The 25175-nt window shown below is 42.5% G+C and overlaps 1 protein-coding gene across 1 annotated transcript; it reads left to right on the top strand.

Annotated features, from left to right (window-relative positions):
• Positions 1-14964: 14964 nt before the first annotated feature.
• On the top strand, positions 14965-22640 carry piwil1 (piwi-like RNA-mediated gene silencing 1; the record flags this gene model as incomplete). The annotated part of the gene is made up of 20 exons (XM_083673483.1): positions 14965-15039; positions 16327-16429; positions 16630-16758; positions 16909-17123; positions 17372-17493; positions 17625-17705; positions 17820-18017; positions 18311-18419; positions 18517-18643; positions 18779-18896; positions 19049-19163; positions 19343-19530; positions 19927-19999; positions 20106-20306; positions 20979-21082; positions 21200-21270; positions 21438-21591; positions 21716-21841; positions 21942-22089; positions 22524-22640. The coding sequence occupies 20 exons, from the start codon at positions 14965-14967 to the stop codon at positions 22638-22640; spliced, it is 2574 nt and encodes an 857-aa protein (XP_083529609.1).
• Positions 22641-25175: the final 2535 nt, after the last annotated feature.

Raw genomic sequence — 25175 nt, 5'->3', positions numbered from 1 at the left:
TCCTTTCAGGTGTTAAGGTGCACAAATCCCTAAGATCAAAAGATTACAGTTTAAGGAAGCATTGGAAGGCCTCGGGTACTCAATCACTGTATGTGGCAAGAACTGTTTCAATAAATGTTGTATCTACATTGCTCAATGTAATTGTATTGCTGCAGAATATTCCATTAGAAACTCAAACATCAATATAACACACAGACACACACACACACACACACACACACACACAAAGAGAGAGAGAGACAGACACACACCTCTGTTTGCTCTGGGGCTGCTGCAGAGGCGATGTTCCCCATCACTGTTGAAGGTGAGAGTAATTACATATGAATCTGGCAACAATGAGAGCCTTCCCTGTAAGGTGGGGGCAGGGCACCTTTTTCAAATGCATAATGATCTGCCTTTCAGGCCCTCTGCTGATCAAACAAGTGTTTGATAGTAGCTTTGGTTGGAAAGAGGGCTGAATATGTTTATTTGCATGTTTAGGAGTGAATGACTTTGAGGTGGAGATCAGGCAGATTAGTGTTAACTGAGTCAGACTGTTGAAAGCTGCTGAAAACAGATTCCTCCGGGAGCTCGGTAGCACTGCCCTTCTTCAGTGGTTTCACTAAAAACAACATCAGCCAGGGCATTGAGGGAACCCGTTCTACAGTTTTGCCTTTGTCTTCCCCCTTTGACTCTCATTGTGTTTTTGTTTGATTAGGTGAGTGAAAAGAGCATGCACCTGAACAAGAGCAAACAAAAGCGGGGAGAGAGAGTAATATCACATTTGCCAGGAGGTACAACTGCAAAGCAAGCAAGCTAGTCCCTTGTGCAACTACAACTCTTTCTTTTTTTTTCTCACAATGTCAAATGTTTTTCCTCCTGTCTCATGTTTCTCCGTGACACCCCTTCTACCGTGCCATTTTCAAATTCCATCAAATTTGGATTTCTCTCATAACAGACATCAGAACAGGGACTTAACTGTCATGTAATTCACAGTTAGAGCAGCCTTACCAAAGCATTGCAACATCCCAAATTCAAGAGGGAGAGATCAGTCCACATTATCAGGACTGGGCAAACAGGACAGGGAGTTTATGGCAAGCATGTTCTCTCTGATCAAAATGGCAGAGGGGTATTAATCATGAAACTGAAAAAAAACTTGTGTCAAAAATAAGAGAAGTATAACTAATACGGCACCCATAGGCTGAAACTAGGCTGAATCTACAAAGGCAAGTGACTGAAGATTTTGCATGGAGGAGGAGGAGGGGAGAAGGGGGGGGATGTGAATAGTCTGGTGTCAGCTGGAAGCAGGGTTTTCGCCATGGTGACTTAGCAGCGCCAGATTGTGACGCTCTAATCTGCCACCTTCCTAATCCTCACAGCAAAGTGCTCAGATAATAAAACCCATCAGAATTCCTGCGCCCTGAATCTCATTGTTGCCCCAGTAGTGGGGATGGGTTTCCTCTCTCATAGGCTGAGCACATTCATTTTCACACACAAACTCATATACATGCGCACAGTTGTGTTCAATATCCCGGGGACGGTGTTTTGGATCAGGCCTTTGTCTTTACTGCATAGGAATGTAGAGTCACTGATATGATGCCCATTGTGATTACAGAACAAATACTTTCCCAGGCACACTTTCAAGCAGGGTGTGTGTGTGTGTGTGTGTGTGTGTGTGTGTGTGTGTGTGTGTGTGTGTGTGTGTGCGTGTGTGTGTGTGTGTGGCACTTTAAGAGATGTTGGCACGGCAGTGACAGGATTGATGGTAAGAGGTGCAGGGTGGAGAGAGCGAGCACGCCAGGAGACTGTCAGTGTGTTTGTGCATGTGTGCATGTGTGTCTGCACGTTTGTTTGTGAGGAAGATAGAGGGAGAAAGATGATGGTGGAACTGGCAGGCCTCATGAACGCCGCTGAGAGAGAATGCCTGTGGTTCAAAGACACACTCAACAAACTTAACAAAGAAAGATGGCACAGAGGGGGATCATATGAAAGGAAGCTACACAATCAACTGTCACATAAACTTGGGGAAAACATCTCGGCTTCGCCAACAGAAAATATATACAGACATTCTACAAAACTCCATTCTGTATCATTTCCAAAAGCAACACATATGCTGTGCTGTACATCATACAAGCCATATTGCAGAACCAATTTGCAATCTTACAAAAAAAGACTGCCAGAGTTCAGGGATAGAAGCAAACCGAAAGGAATACGCATGTTCCCTTTATTGAACACAAAAACCCATCTTTGTATCTGGAATAATATTGAAATATAAAATCTCATCTTTGCATTTGGAATACAAAGTGTTTGCTCGTTCATCCCTGTGTTGTCCATTGCTTGTTTTCTTCTATGTGACGTGTTTCTTCACTCCATGACAACTAATCTTCACTGTGATTGGTCCATCCTCATTGTCAGATTGGATACATACACACCATATGTGTTTCTCTCCACAGAGCTCATGTTTACCCGTGCAATCAGAACCTGCACAGCTCCCTTGAGAGTTACTCTGGTGAATCCAGTTAATACAAACTGGCACATACAACACAGAACATGTGTTACTCCTCAATGGGACCAAACAATGTCCTGTTTTTCTCCAACAGTACAGTACGTTTACGTTGAACGGTGACAGGGCTGGAAGCAATTTAGAGCAAACACAGAACAACCGTGGAGGAGTTGATAAATGGCGTTATTGTTTCATTTCTTACTGTATCTGATACCAGAGCATGTGTGCCTTTGAATAATCAAGCATGGGAAGGAATCTGGGTTTCCCGGAGACTGGCGGTGGCCAAGATGGCCTGGGCCAGATAGTGGTAATGAGTGTGATGGCAGGAGAAGGCAATCTCCAGAGAGAGGAGGTCAGGACCCACTTATCTGGCCCGAGTGGAAAATACAGACCCACTTAAAGTCTGTCTGGACGACAGCTGTCATAAGTGAGAGAGGCCCACAGGCACGCCCACTGCATTCTGTAAAACATAAGTCGTGTCCGCTCCACGAAAGCATGCAGAGTCAACTGTATACGTTCAGCGAATCCCAATGTCTATGGAGTCTGTCTGTCTGCAAATGCAGTTGATGTGTCAGAGAGTTCACAAATACAAGCAACCATGGCTGTCATTTAAATGAAGCGCTAAACTTAGCTAACCGTGTTTGATCGTTTGCTGCTGTAAACTGTATATATATATCAGGTCATGGACCACACTTTCAAACAACAAGGCTAGACTCACAAAACAATGTGACAAGATGACTCTGATTTTGTTTTATCAAAGGACAGAACAGTGAAGCAACTATATCAAGGCGCTACATCAAGCTCCTCTCAATTGTTTGACTGGAGGTGGGGTTTGATGGAATGATGGAAGCAGAGATGGATGTGCACTCATTAAGTGTTGTTTTACCCTTAAGAATATGTCCCTCTGAGCTGAATGAAGTGAGTGGATGGAGCAGGTCAGGAAAGGTCAGGGAGGACGAGGAGGGGCTCTCATGTGAGTCGGACACTTTTGAGGACTTTCACAAGGGGCACTGAGTCAGTTCATTGATATTCAAGGATTTGACCTGGCGACAACAGGGATGTCACTAAGGTTAAGACAGCCTTGCCTCTCCTTATTGTGCCTTGCAGAAAAGCCAAGGGGTCACCAAGCCCCTCCCCCCTCTGCCAGGTTGTCATGGTGAGCAAATCAAGCCTGCAGCGCTTTGTCACAGTCATGTGGGCACATTCTCTCTTTCTTCCTCTCTTTCTTCCTTTTCTCTGTCTTTCTTTCCTGCTGCTTCACCAAGGGACTGGAAAAGGGAGGTTTCTGTCCATTGACAATGTCTAGTGAGTCAGCCATCCCCATATATGTACACAGACACACAGGCTGTGGCGATACAAGAACTCCCTCATCCTAAAGCAATACTTCACCTTCGTGAAAGACGACAGGATTTGTGTGATGATAAGAGATATCTCTGATAAATGTGTCCAGTAGACATGAGGACAGGTGATAGGTCGCCCAGTGCAAATACAGTACTAGCCAATCAAATTCCTTCTCATGCCTGGGAGGAGTGAATACAACATCAGTGCTTGGTCATGTATTGGCAGTGCCAAATAGACACTGTCAGGCACTGCATTGCCACAAACTCTAAAGTTATTGTATGCTTCCGCTTCAAGCATAATAAAAACTTACAAAAAACTTACAAACTTACAAAATAAAAAAAATGAAAACTACAACAGTGCATGAACAATTAATTTAATTGACCTTCAAAACACACACCGCTCATACATTTACTCTGTCATCAAAAGGAAAACCACTGACTGATGTTTAGCAATAAGCCGCTGCTGTGTTTTGTCATACAAATATGTTCCAAGTGCAAATGTCAGGGAGATTACGTTGAGGGGAAAATTGCAGCTGTATTTAAGGTTGAGGAGCAGGAGAGTAGCTCCTCTCAGGTGATGGGGCATGTCTGTGCCTCACCCCGGCTGAACCTGATGGCTGCTCCGTCTGGCATTGTAATTACACCAGTCAGCCATAAATCAGAGGAGGAGAGGAGAGGCCCCAGGGCCAGAGGAGGCCCTGACAGGAGTCAGCACCATCAGAGACACAATTTTCACTCCTAGACACACACACACACACACACACACACACACACACACACACACACACACACACACACACACACACACACACAGGGTTAAGATGCTCCCCTGGCTATGGGAGCCCAGCCCACACATGGACCTGCACCGGTCCAACGGGTTCAGCTCTGCCAGTGCATACCACATGTGCATCCTGCACTCCTACATTCTGTGCACATTAAAGGAGCTAGCACCAGCCAAAAGGAAACAATGGTGGCGGCGACTGCTGATGTGAACCAACACCATTCTTCTTCCTGTTGACCCGTCCCACTGAGGGGGAGATCTAAAACACTTGGCATGGCCAACCTGACAGGGTCACCTATCAAAGAGATTTAGAAGAACAAAAAAAAATGTATTGACTCATTGCCTGTAAAATCATCACGTTTCAAATGTTAAGCCAACTTCCTCACCAACATCCTATGTAATTATAGTTATTAGACATTATTTGTTCATTATTTGTTATTGATGACTATTTGTAATTGACCTGACATTTGCGCATTTAGAATTGATATTCAAACCGCTACTTGATTGAAGGGCACAAGATGTCAAATCTAAAAGGACTGTACTCCCTTGGCAGCGACCTGTCATGTGTCACCCCTCTCCCTCCTCGCCTCCTCCACCCTCACCCTTCAGTTTGGACCATGTATTATATATCTGCACACATGGAACACAAAGCTCACATGGGACCTACATTCCCTTCATCCTTTGAACTGATGCCGATGCATAAAATGGAACAAATGAGGGAAGCTAATTCTTGTTGAAATAGGACATATGGAAATGAACATGACTTTCGCTGCAAGTGCCACCTTCCATTCATATCTCATACTCACACTGAGGTAAAGTTTCAGTGCTCAAGGTCAATCCCCAATGTAAAGATAGTGTGTCGAAGAAGACAATCAGCACTCTTGATTGTATTTTGTACCCATAGAGAGCCACTGATCCATAAAATCATTACAGAAGCTGCAGAGGAGCTTTTTAACAGGTTCCAAGGACCATGGATTACTTTTTAAATAAAACATAAACAAGAGAAAATATCAAACCCATTAATCTTTCATTAAGCTAGCCGGATAAAAAAGAATCGCTTAAAGTATCATTCGTTACCATCACTGCGAGTGCAAGCCCCCCTGCTAACATCAAAGGCTTCTCAAAGAAACAGAGAGGCAGAGAGAGTCAGTTAACAGAATTTGGCTGAGAACCAGCTTGTGGCTCGGTTTTAATTTAGTCTGACTCTTAATGGCATTGAGAAGGAAATAGGGGACTGCGCTATGATGGTTTTAGGAGTGGCACCCAGGCATGTTTTTTTTAAAGCAAACACACATAAACAAAGCACAGTTTAGCATATTGAGTGTTGATTATGGATGAGGAGTCCTGATACTGTAAGTTGGTAAGGAATAGTGTAGGATTCTCATGGCCAGAAAGAGGGTGAACTTCTAACATACCCCCCTAACAGGCAGACAGGCACTCCTCACAGGCAGAGGGAGGGGAGGAGGGGTCAGGATGTTTGCGTGGGGTATGTAACAGCACATTTTAGAAAACAGCTTCTTTTTTTTGCCGTACATGGTCTGAAGAGACATCTCATTTTGTTGTACTTCTTTTGAAACACTGCCATAGAGAAGGATGAAATATTAATATATTTCAACTGTGCCACTCTTATTGGGAAAATGTTTGAAATCTAATAGAAACAAACTCAATTGCCAGCTTTGGTTTGATTGAAAGGCTAAGAACAATGAGGCACTCTTACAGACTGTAAGGCAGATCATGGATGAGACTCATCAACATCTCTGTTTGTTGTCTTGCCAATAAGGTGTGTGTACTGTACATAAAAGCAAATTCATAATTTCATTTGTCTGTGTTTTCAGCTTGTGTCAACTTGGATCTGTATGGAGATATTTTAGCCGCCAACCTTACTTTTTCTTTTTCTTGTTGTCTTCTGAATGCATTAAAACGGCTTGGCAGTGGTGTCAAGTAGGTTAATAACATGCAGTGGATTAAGGTTTCAGGATGGCTCCACACTGTGAATTGTAGTGGAACTGGTTTACAGGGTAAAATAACAAGTAAAACCTATTCCAACACATGTTCAGGGTCCCCTTGTCTCCTGTTTCTATCCAGGGAGAGGACGTGGAGGTGGTCCAGAGCTATAAGTACCTGGGGGGACACGTGGACAATAAACTGGACTGGACTGGGAACACAGATGTCCTGTACAAGAGGGGCCAGAGCCGGCTTTATCTCCTGAGGAGGCTCAGGTCCTTTGGTGTGTGCAGGACTCTGCTGAACATGTTCTACCAGTCAGTGGTGGCCAGCGCAGTGCTGTACGTGGTGGTATGCTGGGGGGGCAGCATCAAGGAAGTTGACACCAAGAGGCTGAATAAGCTTATTAGGAAAGCTGGTTCTGTCCTCGGTGTCACCCTGGACACCACGTTGCACTAATAATAAGACTGTACAACTCCTCCTGCGACTGGCTCGATCGGGGTGATCAGAGTCAGCCTGGGGGATGTTAAATCATACTCATTCTTACTGTATATAAAGTTTCAGATGTCTATTTTACTCTATTATTCTATTGTCACTTCATTTTGTTGTTGTTGTTTGTGACGTGAGCTGCTGTAACGCCTTCATTTCCCCTCGGGAATCAATAAAGTATCTATGTTCCTCTCATGTGGTGTCCTGCATCCCAATGCTGGGGCACAACATAAAAATTGCGGATCATATTCATTCTTTCTTTAGAAAGTAAGGGAACTGGCTTTCAATATACTTCACAGGCCCAGTGTATTACACGAGTTAGTCATGCCTCTTACTGAATTAAACATAGGAAGATGAGTTTCTTTTTATCTGCAGCCAAAGTGCTAAATGTGACCACGGCTATTGATACTAGCCCGTTTCAAATCTTCTCTTTGATACTGTAGGGCTAAGAGCTTCAAATGTATCAGTTTGGCCTCATTTTATAAGGGCTTGAGTCCACATGATACAGTATGAAACTAATATCTCAGACTGTGTAGTAGTGAATGTGTTTGCATTCAACAACAAATATCAATCTTTTGAGACTCATGGTAAGAATCTTAAAGGGTCTATGGGTCAGATGGTCATATTGGGTTGGTCAATTGCCATTTTGTGTTAAGGTCGACACTTTTAGGAAGTTATTTAAAGCAGGACGCAAGGGCTCCTTGAAAATCTTCACTACCTGACTGAAAATGCCAGCACTCTGATCAGTTTATCCCCATCCCAAAACAAACACAATGTCACCCAAAGAGATGCTGAAACTCACAGAACACAGAAAACATGTGAGATGTCAAGTGAGACCAGGTTGATCTTATAGTGATTGTTTGACCACAAAAGCGGTTGGGGACAGTAACTTGTGTGTGTTCTATCTAAACTCTATTTTAGTTTATTGATGATGTTTTAATTGGCCTGGAGATGTTACAAATGTGTGTTTTGGTACTGTAGGACTCCCCTCTGTTAGTGTGGAGTTGTGATGTTTTGGGACAAGCAGGGATGAAAGCCCTGGGTCCTGTGGCTAATGAGATACTGAGGCAGTGGGAATGATGGTTTTAATTACTGCAGAGGACTCGTCTAAAGGGGAGATTGCTGAAGAGCATGCTGTGTGTCTTAGGTTGGGAGTTCAGGCCCATGCCAGTCATGCTGTGCCTGCCCGCCTTTGATGCTCACTTCCCTCTGCTTTTCTTCCCCCCTCCTGCTTATTAGATTCTTGCTGCACGATGCTTCAGTGCACCTTTGTTCAAGCTCTTGCTTTGGACAAAGAGAGGCATAACAACTGAAATCTCTACTTCAAACCCCCAGACAGTTTCAGTGGTGCAGATAGCAACTTAATCTTTTGTGGAAATGAAATCACTGGCACTCCCATTGTGTGACAGCTTTTGGTTGAATCCTGAGGAGGGGAGATGGATTGTGTGTTTGGGTATCAGAGATTCTTGAATTGTTAGTGGCAGGGATTCGGAGTGGCAAAAAGTTGTGTCGGCATGTAACATTAAATCAGCATAAACTAGTTTGGAAAAGGGTATAATTAACTATTGTGGGGAATGGCACTCATTATGAAAAAAAAACAAGTGTCTCCCCTCAAATGTGAAAGAGCGATATACTGTATATGCAAAGTCAGTGGATGTGAGTCCTCCCTCTTCCAGAGCCCAGCAGGAGAGTGTTGCTACGCGTCTGCTCTCTGTTCCCCTGAAGCCCAGCTGTGGCCCAGCCCTTTGTTGACTTTTCAAAGATCACATGGCATCCTCTCTGAGGCTCGCTCCAAGGGGGCACAGCCTCTGTAGGACACTGCTCTGGTCAGCATGAGTCGACTCCTCCTACCGCCCCTACACAAAAGACAACAGCCGCGGCTGGCTAATATTTGCACATGTGGCGCCTATCCAAAAACATACGATTCAATTCAAATCACTTGCTGCTATAGTACGTACTATAGGATTAAGTAGTCATATTTTCCTGTCTTTGATCTCTGACTCACAGTGTGAAAGGTCTGACAAACTTAACAATGAAAAACGCGTGAGTTGTTCTTCTATTTTCTTTTGCAGACAATGTTATCCAATGAGTAGGATGTCTGCTGATACAGGTGTTACTTCGTTGCTCCAAACTAAGGCTTTTTCCACCCCTGGCTCTATCAACAAACAACCTCCAACATGTTGTTAAGTCCTGAAGTGAGTCAAGGCCTTTGGCTGAGTGTGATCTTTGTTATCAAACACAGAGGAAACGGCATTTGCCAAATATGAGCAAACTTGAACTTGAAGGGTAGACTGTCCTTGGCACTCACAGTGGCTGGGGGAAGATTGGGTCGTACTTTTTTCAACAATATTTTTTTTCACAGCAGAGAAGGAATGATAAAATCAGATGTATGGTACAGCATTTTACCTTGAGCATGTACCCAATTTTCAGCACTGTACTGCAATTTTAATAGGGCTCTAAGCTGTAACAGGTGGGCCATCCTTTCTTCCTTTTGTACAAACATATGTTAGATGTCAGCATTAACAATTCCTCCCTTACTTGGCTATGCTTGTCATTCCCAAGACAACCATGTTTACAATAGTTATAATGACTATATTCTGGGCAAGTCAAATCTTTTCAAAAATAGACTGGAAGAGGCATGGTAATTTGAGGTGGGGCAGCTGAGCTGTCCCTGACCTGACTTTCACACCAAGCTAACGTGCATCTCTTTAAGTCAGTGGAGCTCAGGTGTACTCGTTACAGCCTGTTAACGAGACAAGAGCACACCATCTCCCAATTAACAATCAAGCACCGAATACTCAATTCCCAAAATGATTTTCCTGTATGGAAACCAATCAAACATTCACTTACTAAATCTTAACAAAGATATTCCTGCAAACCATAGATGGGCCATTGTATGGTAAGCAGTACTCTATAGCCTACAAGACAGAATGATTTCAGAACATGTTGTGAAAATGTAATAGCTTCACATTTGACCTCACTGGCCTGTGCTTTGAGAGTCAATTTAGATTACTTGTCCACTCTTGAAAGTAGATATTTCTCCATGAGGATATTTCCAGTCATGCTCAGAACTGCTGATAGTGTCACAAACTAACCAGTTGAACAATCATGGCCTATTGCTCATTCCTCTTACATTATCATCTTGAACATGAAGTATAATATGAGGATGAATGTTAGCCCTATTCAACCTTTGCTCTTTGTGCATAGCCAATCAGCATGGCACCCTGAGTGCGTTCTGATACTTAACTGTCATGACAGATTTCAGCTTTCACTCTGTCTACCAGCTTGCATGACAAACAGTGGGCATACTGTCAGCTCAGGCTTAAATATTTGCTTTGAACACCTTTTTATTTATCTCTTTGCAAACAAGCTTACTCCTACATAAAGAGCTCTTGGTATTAGAGTTTAGCCCTTGTTGCTCTCCATGTCAGTAGGCTATGAGTAAAAGCACCATGTTAAAGGAGGAAAATGGCCCCTATTTCCACGGTCATTCAATCACTTTGAAGCTTTGCTTCATCTGGAAAGAGCTTATTTAATTTGACTCTGGTTAAGTATGTCTACTGTATTTCAAAATGATGATGAAATATAATGCAGGGGTTCGTTATGGCCCTCAGTCATTATGATCACACATGCTCAACATCAATAACAACAATATGCCAATGATTCCTTGGAGCAAATCACAGTAAATGAGAAATAATTGAGATGTTTATCATACAGAAGATAATGGATATGTTAGATTACAGAGAGTGTCAGTAGTTTACTTTACTGTACCATTGGATGTGTATCAGAGTAACAGATTAGGACAACTTCAAACTGTCCGTTTAGGAGGAAATGTGGAAAAATGTCCATGACAGTCATCATCCTCTAGGGGGATCTTTATCTCAGTATCCATTTGTTTCCACTTACTGCAGTTCAAAGACGTTTCCACATTTTGGTCAAGACTATTTAATGGAGATAATGGTACAATTTAGTGCTTATTAAAGATTAAAGGCAAGAAAATGCTCAATCTATCATGGAGAACGAGAACCCTTCCCATGGACTTGAATCTTTTGGGGTAGAAAACTATCTTTTAGCCGTGCCTGCTGACTCAGCTTGGCTGTATTAGAGTACTGTGATTAAGATGTACAGCATGATATGGTACTTTTTTGTAGTGCGGTACATTTTGTTCCACAGTATCTGGTGCTATTGGTGTCGCTAATAGGGTAGTATTCCAACAACATACAGGACACACTGTCTATTACCTATCTTGCACAGGCTATGAAAAACAATCTCTACGATGTGAGAGTAACAGGTGTGTGTGTGTGTGTGTGTGTGTGTGTGTGTGTGTGTGTGTGTGTGTGTGTGTGTGTGTGTGTGTGTGTGTGTGTGTGTGCATGCATGGTACCATTTTACAGGGGGATTGCATTGATGCTGAGCAGATTATGTTCCACAGCAGGCAATAGAGTAATCTAATTTTCCTAACCCGCTTACTGATATCATGGTATCCTTATTATTCAGAATCCCCTCTTGTACTGATTTTGCAATCAAATGTGAGAGCTAAATGGGTCCATAGCTATTGCTATCAAGGCCTTGCTTTGTTCATATGTTTTTGATCAGATGGGTCAGTGAGGTTGGAGGACAGTGCTGACCATGACAAATTGGACACAGACTACTCTTGTATGTATTGAATCAGAAATACCCCATATGTTGAATGAAATTATTTTGATTTGATTTTGATGATTTTAAACAACATAACCAATTTGATATTCAGTGTTAAACAACAGTACATTGCATGTTTCTGTGAGAGGAAAGCGCCCACTCAATGGTGTTAGGCCTGGATGTCTCACAGTGGTTGATTAGTGTAAGTGTGGGATCCACACTGCTGGGGGCTGCAGGGCCAGCTTGAAGCCTGAAGCGCATTCATCAACGTCCCTGGCAGGGGGCACCTTTCTCAGCCTCACACTGCTCAGCTTGCAGCTCGCTCGCTGCCTCGCTTTTCTTCTTTTCCCTTTCATTTTCATCCTTTTTTTGGGCTTTGGCCTTTGTTGTTTTTTAAGGGAAACGGTGGTGTTTGAAGGAATATTTTTTGCAACAAATAAAAGAGGCCTTTATAGTATGTGTCCGATGCCTTATCATTGGAGTGAAAGGTGGTGTGATAGATAAAACAGTGGTGTGGCTTCTGAAAATAGTTGTATCACTTACTGAATGAAATGTATTCCATCTTCTCATTGAAGTACTATTGTGATGTGGTTGGCCACAAACCTACACTCAATATCAAATGAATGATTTGAGATCATCCACCATCATCTATTGAGTTGGCTGAACACTATGCCCCTAATATATTTACCTTCTATCATGCTCATTGACTGATTTCTGTGTGAAAGGATGCATTCTGACAAAGATCCATATGGAACTTGAAGAATGGGAAACATTCATCTGAGATTGTACACTTTGTTTCCAAGGGAAATAAGTTATTGGAAAACAGTAGTTATTGAAGGACCAAAGACCAACCAAACAATCCTCAAACAGAATGGCCAGTTGTTGTTTAGGGGAGCACCCATTAATTTTTATGACCTCATCTTTTGAGGGGGTGGGTTTATGTTTCCAGGTGTTCAATTAGCACATTACATGGAGTACTTACTTCTCATTTGCATTTAACTGCCCTGTCATAAACATTTACACAAACAGTTGTCATTATATAGACAAACCCTGTCTGTGGCTTGTGTTAGGTCTCTTTTCAAACTTTTTTGTTGGTGTAATTTTCAGCTAATTTACAATGTACAATGTCTGATTACCAAATAGGAACAATTTAGAATGCCCCCCCCCACACACACACACACTCTCACTCTCTCCTTTTCAAGCAGGTAAACAGTGACTGGAGCAATTCCTCTCAGACTGGTCCCTCAGGTCTGAATCTGTAATCAGTCTTAGATCTCAGACATGAAAGACTTGCGTACATCTTCCTCAAAATACCCTCTAAGGTGCCAAGTTCTTTTCTAAAGGATGAAGGGGAAGAGGGGAAAGGGGAGGAAGAGGGTTGAAGGAAGAGATGGTAACTTACAATCTAACCCTCTTAATAGACCGTTAAGAGAGGAAATTTTTTTGACTTTGTCACAGAATCCTTAATACTTTACATCTGAATCATGAATCTTTCATCAAAGTCAGGAGGAACACAGAAACAAGAAAGGGAATGGTCCATTCCAGCTTCTGCCCTCCTTCATTATGGCTGAGCGCTGGTTTAAGTTTGAGCCCAAGATGATCATTCTATTATTTTCAGTGCATGTAAGGAGGGCAGTTTCTATCAAACAAATAGTCTGTTTTTGCTCATAGCAAATCCAAGACTTATCGCTATGAAAACATCTACTGTATGAGCAACCAAAATAAAGAGAGAGGACTCAGTAGCAAGAGGGCTGTGGCTGGCAACCAGAGGTAACATGTATGCAGTTCTACTGTCTAAACTTCCTTCCATTATCCTTATCAACCAACACAGTGAATTCAAATCAGCTTTGACTTCAGAACATCCATTTATGGGGAAAACCACACATTTCACTTTCCCCTTTGAACATCCAGAGGAAATTAGATGCAGTATGTCCATCCAGAATCCATGTTGAGCTCTGTTGATGTGCTTTTCCACAAAAACAGGCATTTCCCATTGATCTTGACGACATCAAAACAAATGATGTTGATGAGACGGACGAGAGGGACTACGGAATGCAATCACGAGCAGCATCAAAACATGTCTTCTAGTTTAATGCTACTGTACATCCTAGTACATATAACAAGATAATAATGACATTCCACATAATTTGATTTACTTTGATTTCTTCATTTGAGTAGCTCAAGAAAACATCACATTAAATATTGAGTGATAATTCATGTAATGAATACAGTATGTAATTAATCTTTAATGTGCTTTTGCATCTATTTTTGTGAATATCAAGAAATGTCTTGTATTGTTAATCCTACTGGTTTTGAATTATATTACACAGTGAAGTCAGGTAGGCCTAGCTGGGGCAACATGGGTTGGTGGGAGCCAAGCCTGTACTTTGATACCATCTAGTGGACATATTTTAGATTGCAGCTAATCGCATGGGAATAAATGATGAAAAAACGAGGTAGAGGTCTCCTCGAAACGTCTAAGGTCGCAGTGATTACTGCGCCATTATCCTACCAATATATAGTTCTCTCTTGTTCCCAACTGTATAGTAAGAGATTTTTTTTTACATCCTTTGAGTCGAAAATAATGCGCTTGTATTCAGTCAATAAAATATTTCTAGAATTAAGTATTCTGTGAAAACCGATTAATGATATGGCAATTTTATTATGTGCGCAGTAATACTCAGGTTGAGAAGCCCTACAGATACCCTGTCGCAGGTGAGACAATTCACATCGCAGTTGAAACTTTAAGGAAGTCTCGATGTAAGTACATCTAAAAATATAACTACCTACATGATGTTTATTACCTCACATGCTGCCAGATAATCACTGTAAAAGTGAGTAACGAATCTAAGCTTTTAATTGAGCCACACGAGATGGTTTGAAGTCCAGTTGTCATTTTGGCAAGCTAGTTTAGACAGGCCGCGTGTTGGTCTAAAATCAACCAACGCAATTTTTCGTGCGTTTTCAATAACATTAGCTGGCTAGTAAAAAAGAATCTAATAAAATGAATTTTAACCGTCGACTATAGAAGCTACGATGACTCCATTGGCTAACTTATGAACCAAAAAATGGTTGTTCGCTAGCTAGCTAAATCTTTGGCCTCTCTGGCCAAATCTCCGGCCTCGTGCATCTACTTTGAGCCAGCGTTGCAGTCTTTAATTGTGTCCCAAATGTACACGCGGTAGTCTTGTCAAACTTCAGCCCCTAGTTTAAAATTGCAGAATGAAAAGTTGAATTTGTATGTTTCTTCCAATTCCAGATTCTAGTCCAGTTCTAACCCGAACCCTAAAATGACGGGTCGAGCAAGAGCAAGATCGAGGGGTCGTGCACGCGGTCAGGAGACGGGGCCACCAGGGGCGGTGTCGGTGAGTTACTCACTCATCCTTCTACCCAGCAATTACCACCGCGTTGTATGAAGTCATGCTGCGCACACACTACAGGATTTCGCCTTTCCGGATGGCTGTCCCAGACTTGATCGGGGTGAAATCCTTTGAATTTAGGCAACTGTAGGGCTGAGACGTCGGTACCTTTAATGTGAGCAAGTCAAAGATTGAATGGCTGATACAGTTATGTTGTCCTGACGCGCTTCGGAGGTGCCGATCATTTTCTGACGTGTCAGAAACTTGTGATGGGGTCTACGAGGCGATTTGAATAGAAATCCATGACCAGGGGATAAACTGATAAAAAAATTTGAGCAAGGGATCAATCGGGCTGTCTGGCGGGACCTCAGCAAAATCTAGTGGCCACTCGTGGTACCGATGTAATTTTCCTATCAGCAGAGTGAGGCACTGAGAAGGAGCATGGAACCTTATGAACCATGCTAGACTTGGGCGCCTTGCATCCAGAAGTGCTGCAACAATTGAACACTAACACTAAAGTACATACAATCACATTCTGTGTGCAGTATAGGTCAGTACATGCATTCTTCTGTTGTATATTCTCAATAATAGTTGTAACATGAAGCTGTCCCGCCGATCATGAATGCAAGATGACACTATATGAGCCCAATAAAAATGTACTGATGATTGATTGATTTTAATGATGACTGTGATGCATAATGAATAGTTCATTATGACAATGAAGACACTGATGTTAAAAATGATGAGACTGTTATGACCTGATATAAATTATGAATTTGCAAAGGGCATCATTTGATGGCAATCCATTACTTGGATGCCTAAGATGGTGGTGGAGTTAAAGGACAATTTAATTGAAATGATTATTATGATTTGGCCTCTTAACAGCGATGATTAGGCTGCATGAAGTTGTACTACATGTGTATCCATATTGTTAATTCACTGTAATTGCTACACAATTAGCCTATTGGTAACATCTGCCATCTCAAATTGTAGGCATGGGCATATTTACTGTACATTAGCCTACACATCGTTGAGTACGCCGAAGTCAGTAGCATCGTTTCTCTCTAATGACTTTGAGTGAGTTTGCCGGTGTCCATGTTTGTGTAAGCCTATATCTACATCCATTTGGTGGGAATACACTTTTAGTTATGCAGTACATCATGTCTTCAAATAAACAGTGATGCTAATCAAAGCTTGAAAGAACTGCGGGACGTTACCATGAGCGAATATCATGAGGTGAGATCCTTTTTTTTTTCTTTTTTTTTGATTAAATGATAATGCTTGTTCTTCAAGACTCCCTCTCAGGAGGCAGCACGGCCAGTCCACCCCCCTTCTGAGGGTCAACTTGTGGGTCGTGGAAGACAGAAAACTGCCCCAGGACCCGCGTCCTCAGAAGGTGCAGTGTTCTTTTCTTGCAGCTACTTACGAACCCAATCTGATGGCAGTTCTCAACTCAACTTTGACAAATCAATGGACATTTAAAATGGCTAATTCATATTCAAGGAACCATTGATGACTCGTAGAGTAGAGCTTAGTTGATCGTGGAAATGAGAACTGAGTGACACTGCATTGTTTCTCTGCCCTCTGTTTCCCCAGTTCTTCTTCAGATATCTGCAGGCTTTCAGCAGGTGAAGATCGGAGAGAGGGGTGGACGCCGCCGTGATTTCCACGATGCAGGAATCAACACCAGGCAGGCCATGGAACATGTCAAGGAATCCAAGACTGGTGTGTTAGACGGCCATGACATGGTTACAATTGTATAGTTTAACCACATGATGCATCCATGTATGAAATTCTCATCAAACGCATCACAGAGAAGAATGTCATCGTCCTGTGTTGTGTAATATGATGCTGTCGTCCGTGATATGTCTTCAGGTTCCTCTGGCTCTCCCATTGAACTGAAAGCCAACTTCTTCCGCATCCTGTCCCGCCCTCAGTGGGTGCTTTACCAGTACCATGTGGACTACAAGCCCCCCATGGAGTCCCGCCGCCTGCGTTCTGCCCTCCTGTATCAGCATGACGAGACGCTAGGCTCAGCCCGCACCTTTGATGGAGCCGTCCTCTTCCTGCCTCACAGACTTCACAACCAGGTACAGTACACTAGAGGCTTCGGTTCTTCTGACAGCTCTGTCACTCACATCGTATCTGTGTGTATTTGCAATAGGCTATGGAATAACTTGTCAAAGTAGTTAACCATTAATTCTTGGAGCAGGATTGAAAACCAGATACTAATTACATTATGATCTGAAGCTGATAGATCCCGCATGCTGTTTTGAAGCATGTTCTAATTGTGATTCATTGAGAAACCTGGACACACAGCTTCCATTGTGCTTTGTAGGAGACTGTACTTCACACTGAGACCAGACATGGAGAGAAAGTCCAGATCACCATCACTCTGACCAATGAGCTGCCGCCCACCTCTCCGGTGTGCCTGCAGTTCTACAACATCATCTTCAGAAGGTCAGACCACCCACTGAGAGGTCACGGTTGTGTTCACCAACGTAATGAGACACAAAGTCCCACGTTCCTCCGTCTGTCTCTCTTCCATCATTGTCTGTAAAAATGGATTTCTCTTGTGGTGTTTGTTCTAGGGTGCTGAGGATGCTGAACATGCAACAAATTGGGCGCCACTACTACAACCCAAACGACCCTCTCAACATCCCACAGCACAGGTCTGTGTCTTACCTGTCTCGGCAGTGGTTTTACCCGTAAAGACAAAAGAGACCAGAATAAAGATGTTGTTGTGTCCTTCATTGTGTGGAATGTCGTATGCCTGTGCTCTTCAGACTGACCATCTGGCCCGGCTTCACCACCACCATCCTGCAGTATGAGTCGAGCATCATGCTGTGTACGGATGTAAGCCACAAGGTGCTGCGCAGTGAAACGGTGCTCAGCTTCATGGGCAGTCTCAGGCAGCAGTGTGGGGACCAGCGCTTCCCAGAGGCCTGCACCAAGGAGCTGGTGGGCCTCATTGTCCTCACCAAGTAAGACCCACCACTAGATGATCGCAGAGATAAAACAGAAGTGATAGCAAGACAACTGTTCTATCTCTACGGTAACGCTTTCCAGTACTGCAGAGTATATAATGTACATTATTAGAGTATATACTGTACTATATATATTACTTTCCAGTAATATAGATGTATATTATTAGAGTATATGATGTATATAATGCAGAGTAATAAAAGCTACTTTTATTTGTGCATAGTCACATTTATAACAACCACCTTTCTATGGGGATTGTGTCCCTCAGGATTTAATATAGAATTTCTCTCAGGTACAACAACAAAACCTACAGGATTGACGACATCGCATGGGACCACACTCCTATGAACACTTTCAAGAGAGGGGACTCTGATATCTCCTTCAAAGACTACTACAAGACTGTTGGTTTTGTCTCCTAAACTAAACTATCAGACTTTGTCACTGACCATGCAATCACAGCAACCACTGAACTCACTATGATTTAACACTTTTATTCAGCAATATGGTCTGGACATCACCGATAACCATCAGGCCCTTCTGATAAGCCATGTGAAGAAGTTGGGTCCTGCTGGGGGGCCGCCCCCAGGCCCGGCCATGCTCGTCCCAGAGTTCTGCTTCCTTACAGGTACCACTGACTGACACTAGAGAAACCTGACGAACACTACTGATGGACAGTATTCAACTTCACACTTTATTCAACTTCACACAAGTTGCTCCTTGCCTCGTGAATCACACTGCTACTTTTTGTTTTCTTGAATAGGCCTGACGGACAAGATGCGCAGTGACTTCAACATCATGAAGGACCTGTCCACCCACACCAGACTGACCCCAGAGCAGAGGGAGGGACGTCTCAATCGCTTTGTCAATAACATCCACAAGTACGTCACGCTCTGTGGTATAGGGTTTGACTTTAAACAACCTCGCACTGATGTAATGTTGCCTCTACACTCCAGATTTAAATGGGTACAATATTGATATTATTTTAATGAGTTGGGCTCCAACGTTGATTGCAAAACTGACCACCTTGCAGGAACACTGAAGCTCAGACTGAAATGAATACCTGGGGACTCAACTTTGACAACAAACTCCTGAACCTCACAGGCAGAGTCCTCCCTGCTGAGAGGATTATCCAAGGATCCAGATCGGTATTGAATCCATCAGAAATGATGTATTACAGTACTTGTTACCTGCAGTCTATTTTACTGCAACATACTGATCTAGCTCCATAACTTGCTGGTCATGTATTTGCACCTACAGTATATGCTTGTCATGATCTGTGATTGCAACAAGCTCAAAAACCTTTTTTTTAATGTTTGTCTCCCAGTATGAGTACAACCCTTGGGCAGCAGACTGGTCCAAAGAGATGAGGGGGATCCCCCTGATCAGCAGCCGCCCACTGGAGAACTGGATCATGTTGTTTACCCGCCGCAACACAGACGTGGCCCAGGCCCTCCTGCAGACCCTCAACAAAGTGTCCCAGCCCCTGGGCATCCGCATACAGAGGGCTGCCATGTGAGTTCTCACTCTGGGATGGAGAAGACTGTGGAAGGAGGCACACATACACACACACACACACACACACACACACACACACACGCAATAGAATACACAGTGCTACTGCACCACCCAGTGGTAGGGAGCAGCAAATGCAACCTAAGTTAATTACAATGGTGAGTCCATTTGTGAATGGGCACAGCTAGAATGAATGGTTCCAAGTTTGAGTTAATGAGCACTTTGAGCTGCAGTGTTGTCAGGACAGGTGTTTTACAAAGAAAGTTAATTGTAATTGCTTTGTGTATTCTTTGCAAATTATAGTGGGGGTGTTATTTCAAAATGAATATGGTGTCATCAGTGGCAGTCCCATTGGTTAGACGTCCCAGTGCTTTGACAGTGTTGGCCCGTGTACAGGGTGGAGTATGAGGACCGCCAGGAGTCTCTGCTCAGGGCTCTGCAGCAGAACGTCGGACCAGCCACCCAGATGGTTAGTCTCTGAGCGTAACACGTCGAGCACATCGCCTTAAATCTGCGTCCAGGTAACCACTCCTAGGTGTTGAATGAGGACTAAAGCAGGTGTGTTCCCTCCTCAGGTGGTGGTGATCCTCCCCAGCAACAGGAAGGATAAGTACGACAGTGTGAAGAAGTACCTGTGTGTGGACTGTCCCACCCCCAGCCAGTGTGTGGTGGCTCGCACCCTTTCCCGCCAACAGGCCCTCATGACTGTGGCCACCAAGATTGCCCTGCAGATGAACTGCAAGATGGGAGGAGAGCTCTGGAGTGTGGAGATCCCAGTAAGTCGCACAGTAACTCGTGAAATGGAATAAACCAAAAGTCACGAAGGTTGGCGGGCCTAATGTATTTACAAAACGGTCGCACACACACAAACCAATGCCCATGATTCACTTAAAACGGAATTTTACCCTGTAATCCAGTGGATTTGTTGTTTTCATTATTCAATAGTAGACACAAAAGTCGACCTGAGTCAAGATATCTCGCTTTGAATGCCCTCATCAGTCCTGATGTTCCAAATTGGCCAAGATTCCCGTCTCCCTACCACGCGAGGTTCTTCTGTTGAACAGCGCGAGAGCGAGCATGTGCTGCTCTCTGGGAAGCACTGGCCTAGTAGAGCAGGGTCGGCGTGCAAAAAAAGTCGTCTGACATATTTTAACTCCGTATGGGGCTGTAAACACAGACGGAAGGCATTATGGATTGACCAGAAATACACATGAAAATGGATTTTGGGTGAACTTCCCCTTTTTAATGTGGATCACATTTATCTCACTGAGACCTCGCATGGGTGCAGGTACAACTTCTACAACGTGTTCTATTTCTACAACGACACACATCTCACACCTGTTTGATCTCCATCCACAGTCTTGTGTTCCACTCCATGTGTTTTAATAGAAGTACGTGCTAAGCCAAACTTTGTACGGCGTTAACCTCACCTGCCCCCCGTTTCACAGCTCCAGCAGCTGATGATCGTGGGCATTGACTGCTACCACGACACAGCTGCAGGGAAGAGGTCCATTGGAGCTCTGGTGGCCAGTCTCAATAAGGGCATGTCCAGGTATGCAGATGAGGATGGAGATGCGTGGCCTTGGGTCATGAATGTGCCCTTTTAGTAACCAACCCGTTAATTAATTCATCAGCAATTCAACTATAGGACATTCCTCTTGTCCTCCAGGTGGTTCTCCAAGTGTGTGCTTCAGAACCGTGGTCAGGAGATCATGGACGGCTTGAAAGTGGCGCTGCAAGGCAAGCTCAATGAAACGACAACGCAGTTCAGATAAGACACCCCTATCAAAACTGACCGCTGGACTGCCACATTGTAACAATCTCTTCCAAGTCTTCTTTTCAACTTAATCCCTCCAAGAAGCATGAGAATGATCCCTAGTATCCTAAATTCAGGCTCTCTTTTCCAGGTGCACTGAAGGCCTGGCTGAAGCACAACAAGTGCCTGCCCACACGCATCATTGTCTACAGAGACGGAGTGGGAGACGGGATGCTGCAGAGTGTGGTCAACTACGAAGTGCCACAGATCATGGACTCCATCAAGACCATGGGAACGGACTACGCGTAAGAGGACCTTGTTGTTTGAATGAAATTGTGAATTGGATTTAAAAAGAAAAATGTTTTAATATTAGCCTTGAACACATCCAGTCACCAACCATTCTGATGGTATTTTTTTCTATCCCTCTAGACCCAAACTCACAGTGGTGGTGGTGAAGAAACGTATCAGTTCCAGGTTCTTTGCCCAGATTGATGGCAAGCTGGCCAACCCACCCCCTGGAACAGTCATCGACACTGAGGTCACCCGCCCAGAATGGTATAGATTCAGTACTCAGTTCTCAAAATATGTTGTTTATTCAGAGATGCTTTGTCCAGTCTTAACATGGTAACTTACTGTTGCAATTTTCCATTTTCAGGTACGACTTCTTCATTGTCAGCCAAGCTGTTAGAATGGGAAGCGTCTCCCCAACCCACTACAACGTGGTGTACGACAGCAGCGGACTGAAGCCTGACCACATGCAGCGACTGACCTACAAACTCTGCCACATGTACTACAACTGGCAGGTATGCTGGTTGTCCTTCCAGTAGTACTTTTAAAGGGGAGGTTTACGCAACCCATCATCATTTCGTATGCAGCTGCATCATAGCTATTAGAGTTGTAGGAATTGAATCAAATGGGCAATTTGGAACATCAGGGCATTCAAAGAGATTGTTTGAAAACGTGATTTTTGTGTGTGAATGTGTCTACTATTGAATAATGAAAACAACGGATGCACAAAATTACGGGGTAAAATTCCGCTTTAACTTTTGTCTTGGTCAGTATTTCATATGCAGGAGTGAACAGGGTATAGTTCACATTGAAACACATCTTAAATCTACTGCTCTATCCATATTGGTTATGGAGTCGCACATATTTGCATATGGATTTCCCCTTTCAGGCATGCAAGTTGTTTTTTGATGTATAAATGGCCGTTGATTTTGTCTCCCCCGATATTCAGGGGATCATCCGAGTGCCTGCACCCTGCCAGTACGCCCACAAGCTGGCTTTCCTGGTGGGCCAGAGCATCCACAGAGAGCCCAACATGAACCTGGATGACTTCCTCTACTACCTGTGAGAGGGCAGCAGCTACCTGAAGAGCACTTTGGAGTGAACTTGATTTCCTTGAATGTGTTATATTTCTGTTTAAAGAACATGTCTTTATGACAAACTAAAGTTACTTAGGTGTAAAGATGTTTGGATATGTTAACTTGAAGGGAAGTGAAACTAAAATTACTCAAATCAAGATTTAGTTTGTTACGCTAATGCAGTTTTAATTGCTATTCTATTTTATCCTACTGTGTTCTTTGAAAATGATTTATTACAGATGGTCAAACTTCTGTGTTCAAAGTTTTATTTAGTGGTTATTTTCAAATGTGTACTGGTATTACTAAGATCAAGTTGCATGAGACTGTTTGAAAAGTTTGCCACTGCAGCTGTCATTTTGGCTGTTTCCCTGTTTTCACTATCATGGTGAAGATTAGGGTTTACTTTTCTTTTATTTAATGAAGTACAAGCCACATTGTCAGACATTAATTGTCAGACAGTAACTGTTGACATTTTGCAGCAAAGTTGCACTTATGACCCTTTTGTTTTTTAGAGATAAAAAAAAAAAAAAAAAAAGGTTTGAAATAAATGCAGTTAGATCAATTGTCTGAAGGATCGTGTGTGGGTCATGTTGAGTTTTGATATTAGATGACCTTTAAGTAAATATTAACTTTGAATTACCAGTGTTATTGCGTTCTTAAATACCCTAGTATAAAGCGAATATAGAGAATTGAGTCTCCTGTGCGCCATTCTTTATACTGTGCAGGTCAATGAGGTTTGAGAACATGAAGCGATGTACCTCAGTAGTCTGCTTGTAGGGGCCTGAATGGCCGAGGGAGAAAGACCCGCAACACAACAAGCATTATAAAATATCAAATTTATTTTGTTAAAAAAATTTGCACATGCACACCCACACAATATTTCGTAACCATCAATATAGGCTGATATTTCTTTTCATAAAGCTAGCACACAATTGCAGACTTTTAAAACATTATGGTTTTGAAGACACCATGGGGAAAGCTTGCACTGTTTGATTATAAATTTTAATGTACAAAAAAGGCAGTCTGAAAATCAAGTATAAACATTTAAAAACAATTTACAAATGGACAAAGTACAAAAAGAGCAACAGTCACTCAAACAATATGTATAGAAGCAATGACTGAAAACCTATGGTTCATGACTTGAACATTTTTACATATTTACTGTAGTTTTAAACGCCTGTTACTGTAGGCTGAGAATTGTACAGAAAGTTATACAGAATGCTTTTTATACATTCTTTTTTGGCAGTCTCAGTTCAAATCTCATGTAAGTAGTTCAGAAAAAGCAGTTTCTCTTAAAGGTGGATGGAAAGATGGAATGGTGAACAAAATGATGTAGGAGATGATGGTGGGAAAAGTTTCATTTCACATACTGTACAAACTCTGGACCAGAGACATAGTTGGACATCTGCACAATCCTTGAGGATAGTATATTGATAAATACATTGGCTTTCAATTCATCATACATTCACTACTCTATGTGCTAGTTGGGTGTTGATATAAATACAGTACTTCTGCCCAGTGCCACTAAAAACACAGGGCATACAGAAATAGCTCAGTTTCATAAATGAAATAGAGGGTTGGCTTCTGTTAACCTATCTTGTCAAATTTGTTGGACTTCTAGGGGTCATTATGGAGGTAGACTTGTGTCTCATTGAATCACAACTTCTATGAAGAACAAAACTTGACAGGGCTTTATCACCTAAAGGCCATTCAATCAAACCTGGCAGCCTAGATTCTGGAAGAAGTTTTGAACAACATTCTTATGCTGCAAGAATGCAAGTTTGGAATCATGTACTCGACAAAACAATATTAATACTATGAAACTAAGAGAATATTTACTACATACTAATTCACTCGCACATGCTTTGTTGTTGCACATGGAGAATGTTGACTTGCACTTGTCCCAGAAACCCAGATTTGATTGAATATTCATCTTCAGCTGCATTTCCTTCATGTTCATTGTCACTTACACAGACCTGCACCACAATGGGATTATAATGCAGAGTGAACTGTAGGGTACATTGTAAGTATAACATGAAAAACAAAATAAAGTGCCTTAAATTCTTTTCATTAGTCATTTGTGCAACAACAGGAGCTTATAAGATATGTGTGTATGTATGTATGTATATATGTGTGTGTGTGTATATATATATATATATATATACACACACACACACATATGTGTGTATATATATATATGTGTGTATATATATATATATATATATATATATATATATATATATATATATATGGATGAATTTGGACCTTGTTTTCAGTTTCATAGACAGTGTTATACACTCCTGTGGCATGTAATAACAAAGCAAAACTTTTTTTCTCCGTCTGGGCAGTTGGCATTCGGTTTTTCTTTTACCCTGGCTCAGAGAAAAAGTGGTACACCTTTACATTTACCTCCATTATGTTTTCAAATTATTTTCAACATAATTTGGATAATGGTTTTTTTTAAGTTTCAAATAAGATGTCAATGCACAGTTCCTCTGAAAGACAGGGCAGACACAAGTAACTAC

This window comes from Argentina silus, assembly GCF_951799395.1.
Source record: "Argentina silus genome assembly, chromosome: 7".
NCBI lineage: Eukaryota > Metazoa > Chordata > Actinopteri > Argentiniformes > Argentinidae > Argentina > Argentina silus.
The sequence above is the reverse complement of the archived record's forward strand: the minus strand, read 5'-3'. Positions and strand labels throughout refer to the sequence as shown.